Below are 14419 nucleotides of genomic sequence, written 5' to 3'. Positions count from 1 at the left end.
CAGCTGTCATCAAACCACAGAGATGCACTCTGGAGCTTGTTTTAATTCAGCCTGCTTACACACAGGGGAGAAACACCACAGACCTCCAAACCCAACCACAGACTGACACTTGACTCTCCAAATAGGAGAGTCCCCTTCCCTCTCCTACAGCCCTGTAGGGATAACTGGAAATCAAGATTCAACAAGAAACGACCACAAGACACTGGAGCAAAAGTTACCTATTTTATTACAAAACCAAAACCAAACAGATGCCTTTCAGTTCAACAAATTATGCCATAGGCAGAAATGTGCTGGGGCAGGGTAAGTTCAATATAAACTCAGGCCATGGAAAGCAGTGCCTTCATGTGTATGAATCCCACTGTAACTCAATTTCCTACAACACACTATGCCCTTGGAAGATCAGCAAGAAAAGATAAGATTTTTTTACTTCTGGCAGCAAGAACAGATGACTTGCACTGTTGAGTCCTGGGAATCTTCTCTGTCCCAGCTGTTTTCAGCCATCATTCAAAGTAGAGCTGAAGAGGCCCAGGACAACTTGAAGGATGAGGAGACACAAGCCCATGGTCTGCTTTCAGGCACAACACTGACACTCCCTGTGTTCCAGCTTCAGGAAGATGCTACTGATGCAAGGCAGAGCAGAAGACTGCTTACAACCACCAGATAAGGACAATTTGGCCTGGCAGCCAGGTGGACTGGAAATAAAACCAAGAGGGGAAGTGGGCAGCTGAGGCACTGCTCTCATCTGATGAGTACAGGTTGTTGGACAGCTCACAGCTATGTGAATCAGGACCAGTACGGTCTGCACAATCCTCCAACACAAACCCAGAACAAGTAACCTGACCTCTACCACAATCATGCTGGTTGGGCCTTCCATGGCAATGTACAAGTGCTGCCAGAAGCTGCTCGGAGACCCACGCAAATTCAGCAAGTCAGGATGCAGAGACTTGGACTTGTCTTGTGAAAGGGGAAAGCAGTGTAATGCTTGCTCCCCAATCCATCCGTAAAGTCAGCCTGGCCTAGCAACAGGAATACCCACGAATACCAAATTTAACCAACAGCCACCCCTTGTTTGCCTTCCTTGAAGAACTGACCCAGTTTTAGTTGCAAACCGCATGTGAATACAGGCCTTTTGGAGGGGAAGGACGCAAGGATGAGAAAAAGGAGGTCAGCAAAAGGATTTATGTGACAAGCAGGAGTGGTGGCTGGCTGGTTTACTTCCAGAAGGAGATGCAGTGAGTTTTAGCAGCTCTGCAGTCCCCCCACAATCTTGTGGGGCACTGCCCAGCCCCAGTGCCTGGCTGATAGAATTCCTAGAGGCATCCAATTGTCTGCTTCTGCTGGATGTAACTATACATTAAAAAAACCCCAATCAAACAAAAAACAAAACAAAACACCACCAAACAAACAAAAAAAACCCACCCCCAAAAAAACCCCAAAGCACCAAACACCAACCAACCCAGCAGCCAGAACTTTTAATCCCTAAAACTAGAATATTAAAATGGAGAGGGGGTTTTTTTATACAGTTTCTTTCATTCTTTACTCTCTACAATAGGATTAGTGAGTGTGACAGGGACATTTCTAACTATACACTAAACCAAATTATTTCAACACATAAAAGATGTGCCCTGGGCATTAAAAAAAAAATCCAAAATAACAACAAACAAAAAGAGAAGAAGCAATCAAGAAGGTGGGAGCTTGCAGGCCAAAAAAGCACATACACTGTATGTGAGAAACCATGAAGATCCAGCAGCAGGATCTGCTCTTGTTGAAGAGATGACTTCTTTATATTATGGTGGTGTGATGTATACTTCAGATATTACCAGAGGTGTTTTCAACCATGTCATATGTTTTCATTAGCTCCAATATACTTCCCAGAGGAAGAGTTATTACTACTCTTAAATGGTTATTTATAGAAAAGCTTGTTAATTTTTCTTTTTTTTACCTTTCCATTTTGTCAACAAGCACTAACTTACTGCATCAGGACACTTTTTTTGGTGATGTATTATCATGCTATTGTCACGATGACATGACTGAGTGAAGATGCTGTGTTCTATCATCTTTTACCAAAGCAACAAGAGCCTTGAGGGATGAGTCCAGTCTCTACAGTAACCCACTGCTGTTACAAGCAATTTTTCGCGTGTTCTCATATTAGCTTGTCATTTCATCACCTTCACTAGAGTTTCTTCTAACAAGTGCTTGGTCCAGAGACAAGTGGCAGAAGGATGACCAGGTCTGAAGTGGGAGGCTGCTCAGAACAGGCAAGTGCTGCCAGTGGTTGGAAATACACAAAGCAAAACACTGCGTGTCCCACCACACTCTGCCCAAACCTAGGACTGCTGATATGGACGCCCTTGCCAAAGAAACAACTTTGGTAAAACTGCTAGTGGTTGAAACAGCCCCTGTGGCCTCCAAGAAGGCCAGACTCCTCACTCCAAGCCTTCTTTGTTACTGCTAATCACACCTCAGTGTCACAGTACCCAGGAGGTACTGGCAACAGCAAATCAGGCAAAGTGGGCAGGCACACCACTGTGCAGAAGGGGAGCTTGGATACACAACCACCAAGGACAAGAAAAGTCGCCGCTGACAGACCTTCACCAGTGAGCACAGCCCAAGCTGTACTGTTGAAACATAAGTAAAGCAGACTCTTGGGGACCAGCAGCATGACTGTGTTTGTCTGCACTGACAAGTACATTCTTTGCCCTTCAGCAAAGCACAAGGCAGGCTAATGCTGCTTTTAGCAGGCTTCTCAAAATGTTTATTGTTGTACAACATATAGATGAACATTTTGTCAGAGAGGAAGATGCAAGTCTTCACTCCACTGACTCTACTGGGCCTATGGCTCCCACATCCTTCCTACAGCTTTAGATTCCAGAGGCATGGCACATCTTTGCTAAGCATATTATCTGAGCCTGAATAGCAATGCATTTGTATTTCATTTCTGCCCAACTTGCAACGGGTGCACAAACTACGTTTGCACATCCCTAATACAACCCTTTTCTATCCCTACTTTAAGCAGCTTTGCAGTGTACCAATACTTATGTGAAATCTGTGCTCTCAAAAGCCCAATTGCCTTGAGTTGCAGAGGGATTTATGGTAAGAAAAGGGGTTCAGCTGCTCTCAAGAAGCATTTGGTATCTGGAGCACTGCGTGTATATTTGCAAGAACAAGTCATGCTGACACACTGGCTCCTTTTTGCATGGGGGTGTTAAGGCTTGCCACTGAATGATGGTTTGGTGGCAGAAATGAATGCATCACTATAATCCATTAAATGCAAAGTGTCCCTCTAACCCTAACAGCCTTCAAAAGCAAAAGGAGGAACAGAACAGTGACTCCAACCCCTGTACAAGACAACTGTACAATTTACATATATATTTATATACAGTATATAAAATTCTTTTGAGTCCCGGTGAACTCAATTTTACATCATCAGTAGCTGTTCCAATTTTAAAAAGTCATGATCCTGCTTCCCTCCACTTTCTGAAGTATTAGATAATGGCATTGAAAAGCAATTAAAAACAAACCCAAACCATTATTTTAAAAGTGCAAACATTCTGGGTGCCACTTCTGCTATGCTGGATGTTGCTGATGCTGCGTGCTTGCTCACAAGCAGCAAGGTGTCGGTCTGTCACTGGATCTTTTCTTCCTTTGGGTCAGCTCCTGCCTTCCCTTCTTGTCTTCTGCTGCTACACCAAGCGACCTACTGAAAGGGTAGGGTGGGGTGGGCAAGGAGGAGAAAGACAAACAGAACAGAAACAGAACAAGTAAGGGAAAAAGGCAAATTAAAACAAAAAGAAACCTGACTGATAAAGATCCAATATAGCCTCTGCTGAAGCCATGGCCCCAGAGAGCTGAGATCCCAGAGTAAGTTGTGAGGCTGAAAACAACCAGGGGCTAATGAGACAGCCTTGCTGAAAAAAGCATTGAATGAGTCACATGGAGCCTTAGGGACTGACATATTTTTAAACACAAAATACCACTTTACTCCCCCTCCTTGGAAATGGGCACGCAGTCTAGGGAAACAACTGATCCAACATCCCTTCCTCTGCTCTTCTGCCTGGCACAGCTGATGCAGAAACCCACTGCTGCCAGGCTGCCCTGCCACCATCTCCCCCATCAGCCACAGCCAGCTGCCTCCTTCCCTAGCAGACAAGCAGGTCTTGGAGGAGGCCTTTCTTCAGAAAGCTTTTGTTAAGCCCTTCATCAAAGGTTCTTAAAAAAACCCAAAGCTCTTATGGGATCAGAGCTAGAGCTCTGTGGATTAATTACAGGTGAAAACATGCTAAAGACAGAGCACAAGTAGGGATTTGATTTTCAAAGAGGAGAAAGGTTACTTCACTGGGAGGAAACGCCTCAGTGGGATCAGTGCTGATCAACATGCCCTGTCACAGGGGGCAAATATTGTCAAATGCAAAATTATTTCAGGTAGCCATATTTGCAATTGATTGCACAGCTCTGCACAAGGTGCCTTCAGTGCTCAATGACCAGCTCATAAAAACAACTGATTGTTTTCCATGTCTGTAAGTGCAGTGCAGCATGGGAGTGGGGATGACCTGTCCTGCACTGAGCACTTCAAGTGATGAGGAAGAGGCTGAAGCCACAACACGCAATTGTTCAAATGCCTCTGCTCAGCTTTTAGCAGCAGGCAAAAGTCAAGTACGTACTCAGAATGGAGGACACACCAGGAAACATCACATCATCAATGTACAAGGTATAGTTGATCTTTATCTTCAGTTCTCTGTTCAGCCCATCTCACCAGCACCAGATACATACCCCAGGAAGATAAGGAGGACAGCAAGAGGTGTAGGAAGACTTCTGGCATTAAACAAATACACAGCCTAGGTCTTCTCAATACAAAAAGGAGTCTAACCAGACATATGCAGGACAGCTATAGAACAAGTGGCTGAAGATAGAGGCAGGGGAGAACTTCTCACTGCTTCTTACAATCCAAAATGAGAAGTACTCAACAGAATCATGAGGCATCAAGTCTAAAATCAAAGCAAATTGTGTTGTTGTTCATGCCTGATGAAAGGGTCCATGTGATTCAATGCCACAAAATACAGGAGAGAGCAGACCTTCACCATGATAGAGAAGAGTCTTCATGGGAACCTGTCCATGGAGCAATATAATGTAAACACAAAAAATCTCCTACATTATTGCTTGACAGAAGAAGAGAGAATAGGATAGGAGAGTATTCATCCCATAGCTACTTTATCCTATTCTAATTCCTTAGAAATGTATTATCTATTCCAGCAAAAGACATAGAGCTGGACTTAGAAATGATGCAGTGGAGCTGCATGTTGGTCTATTTATACCTCTTAAGAACAACTTTGGTTTCCAGCTGTTTCTATATTGCTGTTCATGAACATGGCAGAGCAGGGGAGAATGAATTCTGCAATATATGCTTTTCACAGAAAAAAAAAAAAAACAACATTTTGACAAGATACTCACTGAAAGGGTTAAGGCCTTGTCTTTTTCCATTGGGCAAACTGCTCAGGCTACCTGTAAAATCCAAGAACCACATTAAAGGCAGTAAATGCCATGGCATGACAAAGGAACCTTCCCCTTGTCTGTTGCCAGAGGGCAGGTTCAAAGGAGCCCCTCTGAGCATGCTCACAGCAAGTCCTGCCAACACTCCTTTCAGAGCCACATGCAAGAGTCTAACCAATGTGCCTGAGATGAGAGATGTTAAATCCTTGGTGTTGTAGTAGCTGAGTATCATGAAATCCAGAGGTTGTGCATGGGCAAGAAACAATTACAAGGTTAAACTGAACTGCGGAAGGAGAAAGAAGAAAGGAAGGATGCAAGTAGTATCACAAAGTTTCCCCAAGCAATCAAAATAATGCCATATAGAAAGGGGGCAGGCAGAAGAGTGAAGGTGCCGGCAATACAGATAGCCAAGGTTCATTAAATCTTTCACTTGGACCAAACAAACAGGTGCCTAAAATCAAAGACCTGAACTTATTATACCTGGCAGAATGGCAGAGCTGTGACTGCATTATGAGATAACAGGCACACACACCCTACACCAGATGGAGCTCATGGCAAGGGCCTCTCACCTCAGAAATAAGCCTGTTCCTACGGTGCACTGGATACAGACAGCTCAAGGATTACAGGAGCTCTCGAAAGCATGTCACATTTCCTGTGAGCTGCTTCGTCTGATTTCAGAGGAGGGATTAGCTGAAAATGGGAACTCCTGCTCCCAGCCAGCAGCAGTAAGCCTGTTGCCACCCTCCACTCCAGCCTATGACTGATTTGTTCATGCACATGACCTGACTGCACCGCTCGCTCTGCACATCAAGTACTCTACAGCACATGCCACTCTGTGCAGGAATGAGATGGGCAGAAGCTCAGAGGGCAGGGGAGAGGTGTAGGAAGCTGGGCTGCAAGACGGGAGCGGAGCTACTGGGAAGAAAAAGGCAGGGGGAGGGAAAGGTGACAGTGGTCAAGACTAAAATGGGTTGCAAAGCACCACTTGTTGGCTTTAGAGAACATTACTAAGAGAAACTGTGTAAGCACAGTAAGTTATTCCAAGGCCCCCAGACACCAGCCCAGTACCAGCCACCTGCCCTGCTGGGATCAGCAGCACTGTGGCTCGCTGATGCCCATGTGTCAAACATGGCTCTGCTGCCATGGGCAGAGGATCCACTGCCAGGGGCAGAGGATCTGCCTGGACTGACTAGCACTCACAGCCTGGACCCTTCATGAGCAGCTCCCAGAGCCCCAGAGGGCACTGCCAGGCCATGCATCCAGAGAGCAACCAAAAGAACCCTCTCGCCTTTAACACCCAGTGCAGGTAAGCCTGCAGCACAGTGCTGTGCAGGAGCACAACCTATCTCCAGAAAGAGCTGAGAGAGCTCCATCTGTCTTTGGGAAAAGGCAGGGAGCTCCAGGCCGGTGTGTGCAGAAGGCAGGAGCATCCCTCCCTGCCACGGCCGGTGTGCTCGAGGGCACAGCCCCATGCAGCCGTGCAGGAAGCCGTGCTGCAGCTCATCCCCTGCTACTCCGGGGAGAGACAGTGCTGCCTTCCGCAGGGCAGAGAGCAGCCTTCAGCTGTCTGCTTGCCATACAAACCAGGCCAGCCACGTATACCTGTCGAAGGCAAAACCCTGCCACAACAACACTGCACTGCTGACACAAAAGAGAGGAATGAATATGGCAAGTGGTGATCGTGGGTTACTAACATATAACTGGGAAACGCTTGGGCATTATTGGGTAACATCCCATCATCCAGAAAGTTTCATAAAGCAGAGTATTTGCTCATCCTCACAAGCACACTGTTTTGGAAAACAATTCTAGTCACACTGGATTAGGCCAAGTGTCTTTCAAAAGAAAAAGTCCCAAGGAAACCCCAGCAGCTTTTTATAGGAAGAAATTATTTCTCGGGCATACTGAGCAAACCTTTCACCTTTTGGGGAGAGAAACAGCCTTATCTTGTGTTCTCAACACAATACTGATGTCCTGATTCATACTATCACTTACTTTTGTCAAGATTAAAGGCAAATTATAGCACTTCTTCAAAGGGGACTATCTGAACATGACAAACAAAACCAAGCGCTGAACCAGGGCAGCTCCTTCAATTCTAATCTAATAGCAATTAAATGTACTTTAAAATTCCTTTTTAATTCAGTCATTACCTGGTTACAGTTTTCTCATGGCCACTCAGATTGTTTTCTATCATCATTGGTCCAGAGGCCTTTCCCAGGTGACTGCTCTTTGCTACCTTCTCCCACACAGCTGCTTGCACAGTAATAATAGAGAGCAACTTCATTCCCAGCCTCCCAAGCATGCAGTTACTTCTGAAGATAGCAATAAGAAAGGTCCAAAACATCACGGAATGAAATCTGCTGTTCAGATTGTCCATCACTTTTCCTTCCTTCTGTAATATTTCCTCAGATGCAGTAGAAAGTGACATACTGTTTAACTACACACACATACACTTTTTAATTAAGGTATTTCAATCCTGTTTCTGGACTGCACTCTTGGTGGCTGGGTTCCACCTCAGATGTCCTCATGGCCTGTGAAGCACGCCCAACACCTACCATCTGACAAGCTCTTGGATAGCAAAGTAATCACGGGATCTGAACTGGCAGAAGGGAACTTCCCGTCAGCTGGCAGAGGGACATTTCTTTGCTGCTTATTCCCTTAGCTCCTCTTTGGGCAGGCACAAAATGCTGACTTTGTCTTCTGAATTTGGAAGAATATAGAGGTAAAACTCAACTCCAGCATTTTGCAGCCAGCACAAGTAGCATAAGCCTCACTCAGAACTACAGCCCTTCTCTCCAACATCACTGGACTCCAATTAATCTTGGGTCCAGTAACTTTCCAGAAAAGCTTTACAATGTGTGTCTATGTCCTCTGAAGGATCCTGCCTTTTGACTAATGCAGAGAGCTAAATTTGTTCTTTGATCACAGATGGTTCCCCCCTTAACTCAGGCTGTGCAGACTACACTGAGGAATGCTAACTTTTAACAGGCTGTAAATCAGTCTGTTTTCCTTCCACAATTCCTCAAACAGACAATCCTAGATCAAGTGATGGCAAAGACTGTTTCTGGCATACTCCAAGCTAAAAGCCCTGCCTGCCTGTTCTGCCCCAGTTTAAGAAACTATTTGCAGGCTTCTGCAAACACTCAAAGGCTGACTCTTACGTGGCTACTCCATTCTGAGATCCAAGAATGGCATTTTTTCCATGCAAATGGCACCTGATAGAAACAAGTCTGGTTTAAAAAGAGGGACAAGAGCTGTGCAAAGTGGACACCAGACCTAGCAGATTTGCCAGCAGCTTTCTGGGTCACCATAAGGATGGAAAAGAGGAAAGGTTTCTGATAGACTGGGCAGCTGTTTTCCTCACTGGAGAACCATTGGTTGGCAGTACCCACATATTAGGTTACTACAGACATGAAGAGCCTGCTAAAGAAGGGGACACAGACAGAACTAGGCATCTCGGATAGATTTGATTCTAAGCTGGAAAGAGCTCAGATTCAGGTTTGCCCTTCCAAATATCCCAGCAGAATCCCCACATATAAATCTTATTTGGACTCTCTAGGCCCTGAGAGACAAGTAACAGTAATGTGTTATCTATGCCCTATGCTTCCTTTAACCAACTCTATTTCCATGTTTGGGTGGAGCTGGCCACCAAAAAAAAAAAGCAAAACACTGATAAAAATGCGGAACACTTAATATCTGTTTTCCTCAGCCTTCTAAATACTAGAAAATTTGTATTATGTTTGATTTTCAAAACCATTACAAGTGTTCAATTTGCCTAGCAAGAGGCATAATCACCTGGAATGATGACCCAATTCATTTTAGTCCTTATGCTACTGGATACCCAAATGGGACTTGGAATATCTGAGCTAAGTTCATTTGTAATGAAGTAGATCAACGGGAAATTAAAATTTTCCTTGCCTCCCTCCAACCCCTCCTCATCCAAGCCAGACCAGAAGGACCTTTCAAACAAAGCTTTTGCTGAAACACAAACATTTCCATGGAAAGTTTTGTTTTCATCTGACTAGCAGTTTACAACTGAAAGTACTAGCTAGCTCTTGGCTTGGACCCACAGTGACCCCAGCAGATCTTTGGAGGCCATGGTACAGAGAAGAAACAGCAAAATACAGGGACTGACTACATGAATCTGTGATCAGGATAAAGGGAAGTTAGAGTAGGGGTAAGATCGCAGAATCATAGAATGGGTTGGGTTGGAAGACACCTTAAAGATCATCTCGTTCCAACCCCCCCTGCCATGGGCAGGGACACATTTCGCTAGACCAGGCTGCTCAGAACCCCATCCAACCTGGCCTTGAACACTTCCAGGGATGGGGCACCCACAGCTTCTCTGGGCAACCTGTCCCAGTGCCTCACCACCTTCACGGCAAAGAATTTTTTTCTCGTATCTAATCTAAACCTACTCTCTTTCAGTTTGAAATTATTCTTCCTTGTCCTGTCACTCTGTGCTCTTGTAAAAAGTCCCTCTCATCTTTCCCATAGGCTCCCTTCAGGTACTGGAAGGCCACAGTTAGGTCACCCCAAGCCTTCTCTTTTCCAGGCTGAGCAATCCCAATTCTTTCAGCCTTTCCTCACAGCAGAGGTGCTCCATCCCTCTAATTACCTTGGTGCCCCCTCCCCTGGACTCACTCCAGCAGGTCCATGTCCTTCCTGTGCTGGGACCCCAGAGCTGGATGCAGCACTGCAGGTGGGGTCTCACCAGAGCAGAGCAGAGGGGCAGAATCCCCTCCCTCTCCCTGCTGCCCACGCTGCTCTGGATGCAGCCCAGGACACCATTGGCTCTCTGGGCTGGGAGTGCACACGGCTGGGTCATGTCCAGCCTCTCACCCACTGGCACCCACAAGTCCTTCTGGGCAGGGCTGCTCTCGATGTGTTCATCCCCAGCCTGTGTTGATATCAGGGATTGCCTTGAACCAGTTGCAGGACCTTGCACTTGGTCATCTTAAACTTCACAAGATTCCCATAGGGCCACTTCTTGAGTTTGTCCAGGTCCCTTTGGATGACATCCCATCATTCAGGCATGGCAACTGCACCACTCAGCTTTGTGTCACCTGCTAACTTGCTGAGGGTGTACTTGATCCCACTATGTCATTAATAAATAAAGAAATTAAATAACACTGGTCCCAGTATGGACCCCAAGGGACACCACTTGTCACTGATGTCCATAGGGACTTTGAGTCATTGACTACTACCCTCTGGATGTGACCACCCAGCCAATTCCTTATCCACTTAGTAGTCCAACCATCTCCCTCCAATCTAGAAAGGATTTGTGGGGGACTGTATCAAAGGCAAAGATACTGATTGTTCCTAAATTTAGCAGTTCTTATGAATAGGAAGCATGAAAAGATGCATCTACCTCCTCACAACTTCATGACTTCTTAAAAAAGATCCATCACAAACTTGTTTACTGCACCTCTAGAGCGCTCTCCCTCAGTTCTTTCTTACACGTACCTGCTCTCTGCACTGCCCCCTGCACTGCTTTTTAGTCCTCACCATCCTTTAACTTACCCATTTATCTTTGATCCTCAAGGCTCATCAGGTCTGTAGTAGGTATATGGAGCTGTACGATAGAACAAGATCAGAGCCCCTTTTTGACCCCAGTCCTGTCCTCATACAACAGAACAAACCATGAAAGGTCAAGGCTGTATTCTCAGCAAATAGTTGGACAAACAGGCACTCACAACAATGTCTTGCTGCCTTCTTTCCCCTTCACATGTGCTCAAAGTTTCACATTTTCTTTCTTCCCTCCCTTTGATTTTTTTCCCCTTCCATAAACTAAATTTTGAACAGTCAGCTGGCCAGGGCAGCAGATTCCAGAGTGTCTTATTCCAGGCCAAATAGCAATAAAACTCATTTGGCATATTCATCTTATTGGGAAGGTAATAAAATTAAGGATTGCTATTTTGGTATGTCATTCCTCAGTGAGGTACTGATGACTAAAAAAACACCTCCACTGGGCTAGGGAAGCTGAATGCTTCTCACAATTGACAAGTAAAGCTATATGCTTACTATGGTAACTAAAATGTTTGCAAAGCACCTAGAAAATGCAACTTCCCAACACTCAAATGTACTGACTTCCCTTCCCACTCGTGCTAAATCTGAGAAAAGAACTAAGGAAAGATTAAGATGGGAGAAAAAAAAGCTATCCACCCTTCCCAACTACCATAACACTTAAAACAACAGCTGTCTGCACAGCCAAAACACCTGCACAGGAAATTAGTCCCCTGGAATCTTGCTGTTTGCCTTCTCCTGCCAAGCAAGTCTGCCCACAGTCAAGAATGACTGATAATTATTGAATTTGGGTTGAACAGTTTCAATTCCTAAAACTTCCAAAAATATCTGTTTGGTTCGGGTCCCAACAAATGATGAGGTGAAGATGAAAAAAGGAAGAAAAGGCAGGAGGTTGATTGCTCAGACACTAAACAGAAAGGAAAATAGGTTATTCTCATGCCTTACTTCTCCCCCAGTCTTGAAGTACAATTTAAGTCTGAAAAAGGGCAACAATACAGCCCTGTGCTTTCTTTCTGAGTTGTTCTCTTTGCATCATCCACTTTCCTGCATGCTGAATTTAGCAATGAAAATAAATATTGTTTCTGTTAGTCAACAGGGTCTCCAGAGAAGGACTGGGTCTGTGCTGGCTCATACATCATCCAACCTGCATGGCTGAGACAACAGAATCTTGTTAGCAGGGTATTATTCAGAAGGGACCTGATCTGAACTACAGTTTCCAAGGACTTTACAGTACAAGCAGACTTCTGGTCAAGGCTCATCTGTTGCCCTGTTTCTGTATAGTGCTTAGCACAAAGGTCTGTGATAAGGCATAGAAGATGGAGCCAAAATACAAGTAACAAACTACATTTGCATGGCAGTATATTAATCCCACTCATGTGCTCACACAAACTGTGACACTTTTGAAACAGCTGGGAGAAAACAGATTTCTGAGTTTGCTGTAATTCAGTTTTTATTTTCATGCAGTAAAAGAAGAAAAGACACTCACCTCCTTCCTTGCTGACTCCCAAACACCCTTTCAGCTCCTGAAGTGAGATTGACTTGTCCTTGTTGAGGTCACAGTAGTCAGTGAAACGCCGGGCACATTTCTTGGGCTTGGCTTTCTTCTTCACATAGCGTTTGAAAGGCTTTAGCTCCCGCTTGTTGATGTCATTGCTGCTGTTGTTGTCCAGCTGGCTGAAATACCAGTGTACCACTCGCTCCTCTAGTGTGTGGCTGGGGTCTGGCTCAGAGAACCTGGAACAGAGGAGGCACAGGCCCCCAACAAGTGGGTGCTCTCACCAACACTGTCAAGCACAAGCTGAGGAGCAAGAGCTGCTCATCAAATCAGGCAAGTGCTATGCCGTATTTAAAGAAAGCAAAAAACACAAGTCTTCCAATCTCCTCCTTTTAGCTGGGCTCTTTTGAGACAGACAAACTTTTTCTAAAAATCTCCTTTAGCATTAACAAGTGAATTGCTGAGAGAATCTTGGAGTCTGATATCCTCAGTAGCTCTGGTTCTCCTCACACCAGTTGCTGAAATTCTGCCTAATCCCAGAACGATCCTCATTAGAGGGCAAGAGACAATCTCCTTGGTCCTTTTGACCCTTGGGCTCCCATAAAAATTGCCAGCAGGAGAGCCATGAGTGTCAGCTGTCATGCTAGTTTCTGTGACCATTACTTCTAGACTTCAGAAAGGGAACAAATTAATTTAATGCAAGACACATTTATTATTTGAAAGCATCCTTGGCAAGACACAATATTCTCCCTGTATCTGTTTATATAATCTGAACTCCTGTGCTGTATTTTCAGCATTTTTCATGCTTTTCACATAGCTGATTTACACATAAGAGTTCCACAGCAGACAAACACCACAAATCCATTAAAAGCAGTACTACAGAGCTGGCAACTTCAGTTTGTTTCATTTCTTACTCATTGTGGTATTACAAGTTTGATGCTATTTGACTCACTTTTTCTTTCTGTAGACAATAACAATATCAGAGAGGAAGAGAAGAAAAAAAAAGGAGGAACAGCAACAGCTATAGACACACATATAGAGGATGTTGCCTTTCAACATCGTGCCATCACTGAAGAGGCACTGTTATGTCACACCATTTAAGCAGTGTCTGGTGCTCTGCAGCAGCAGTGGGAAAGGTGCTTATTCCTCAGTGATACTGAGAACCAGGGAAGAAACTCTTTCTAAGCTAGTCTGTCCTTTCTCCATATGATGAGCGTGCCAACAGAGAAAGCTGAAAAGAAGCTGAAATGAGGCTGAGACCTGAGCCTTTTTTTCTTCCAAGAATAAAGCATTTCAATGCATGGAAATTAGTGGATAGGTAGTCAGACATGCTACGCTGGCACTAATTGCTCTGACTTATTCCAGGAGACATATCCAGCTGCTGCATAAATTCCTTCCTCAGGAAGGAGAGAGGAACAGTTGCCTGCTGCAGGCAGCCAGATTCTGGTGTGAGTTTGGGGTATTTTAACTGATGGAGAAATACGAACCCAAGTACCTTATAAAATGCTCTCCAAGACTGCCACTGACCTTGTTTCAGAAACTAGTAGGATCTACACTTATATGGTCACTGAATTTTTTTTTGTTGGGAACTAGGAGAGACAAAATTCTTTTGACTTTCTGGTGTGGCCAGTTTGCTTTTAAAATTCAGCTACAGAGCCTGAAAAATACTACCTCATATACTCTATCCCCATGGTAAATTAAATCATTTCTGAGGGGGAATCTGCAGCATGCAGAAATCAAGAACTGGAGTTTAGGTGGAGAACTGAGATCCTCATTAACCTTCTCTGATGGCTTTTACAAATGAGGATAGAAATCAGAAAGGTAGCCCCTATCCAGAGATACATGAATCCTTGCAACAAGTAAACACACACAGTACAGAGAGGCAAAAAAATTGCATTACATTTTTCCCAGGGT

At 44.7% G+C, this 14419-nt stretch overlaps 1 protein-coding gene across 6 annotated transcripts in view; it reads right to left on the bottom strand.

The window, feature by feature from the left end:
• Positions 1-203: 203 nt before the first annotated feature.
• Positions 204-14419, bottom strand: part of SMOC1 (SPARC related modular calcium binding 1) — a 133417-nt gene continuing 119201 nt past the window's right edge. For 3 of the 6 annotated variants that reach the window (XM_039552483.1, XM_039552485.1, XM_039552489.1), the window contains 3 exons: positions 12497-12744; positions 5449-5499; positions 204-3700 (listed from right to left, as the gene is read on the bottom strand). In XM_039552483.1, the coding sequence (XP_039408417.1) occupies positions 3684-3700; positions 5449-5499; positions 12497-12744 (316 nt within the window). In that variant the 3' untranslated portion in view covers positions 204-3683. The remainder of the gene's footprint in view (positions 3701-5448; positions 5500-12496; positions 12745-14419) is intronic. The other 3 variants (XM_039552484.1, XM_039552486.1, XM_039552487.1) reach the window with 3 other exon arrangements.

This window comes from Corvus cornix, chromosome 5 (assembly GCF_000738735.6).
Source record: "Corvus cornix cornix isolate S_Up_H32 chromosome 5, ASM73873v5, whole genome shotgun sequence".
In the NCBI taxonomy this organism is placed as follows: domain Eukaryota; kingdom Metazoa; phylum Chordata; class Aves; order Passeriformes; family Corvidae; genus Corvus; species Corvus cornix.
The sequence above is the reverse complement of the archived record's forward strand: the minus strand, read 5'-3'. Positions and strand labels throughout refer to the sequence as shown.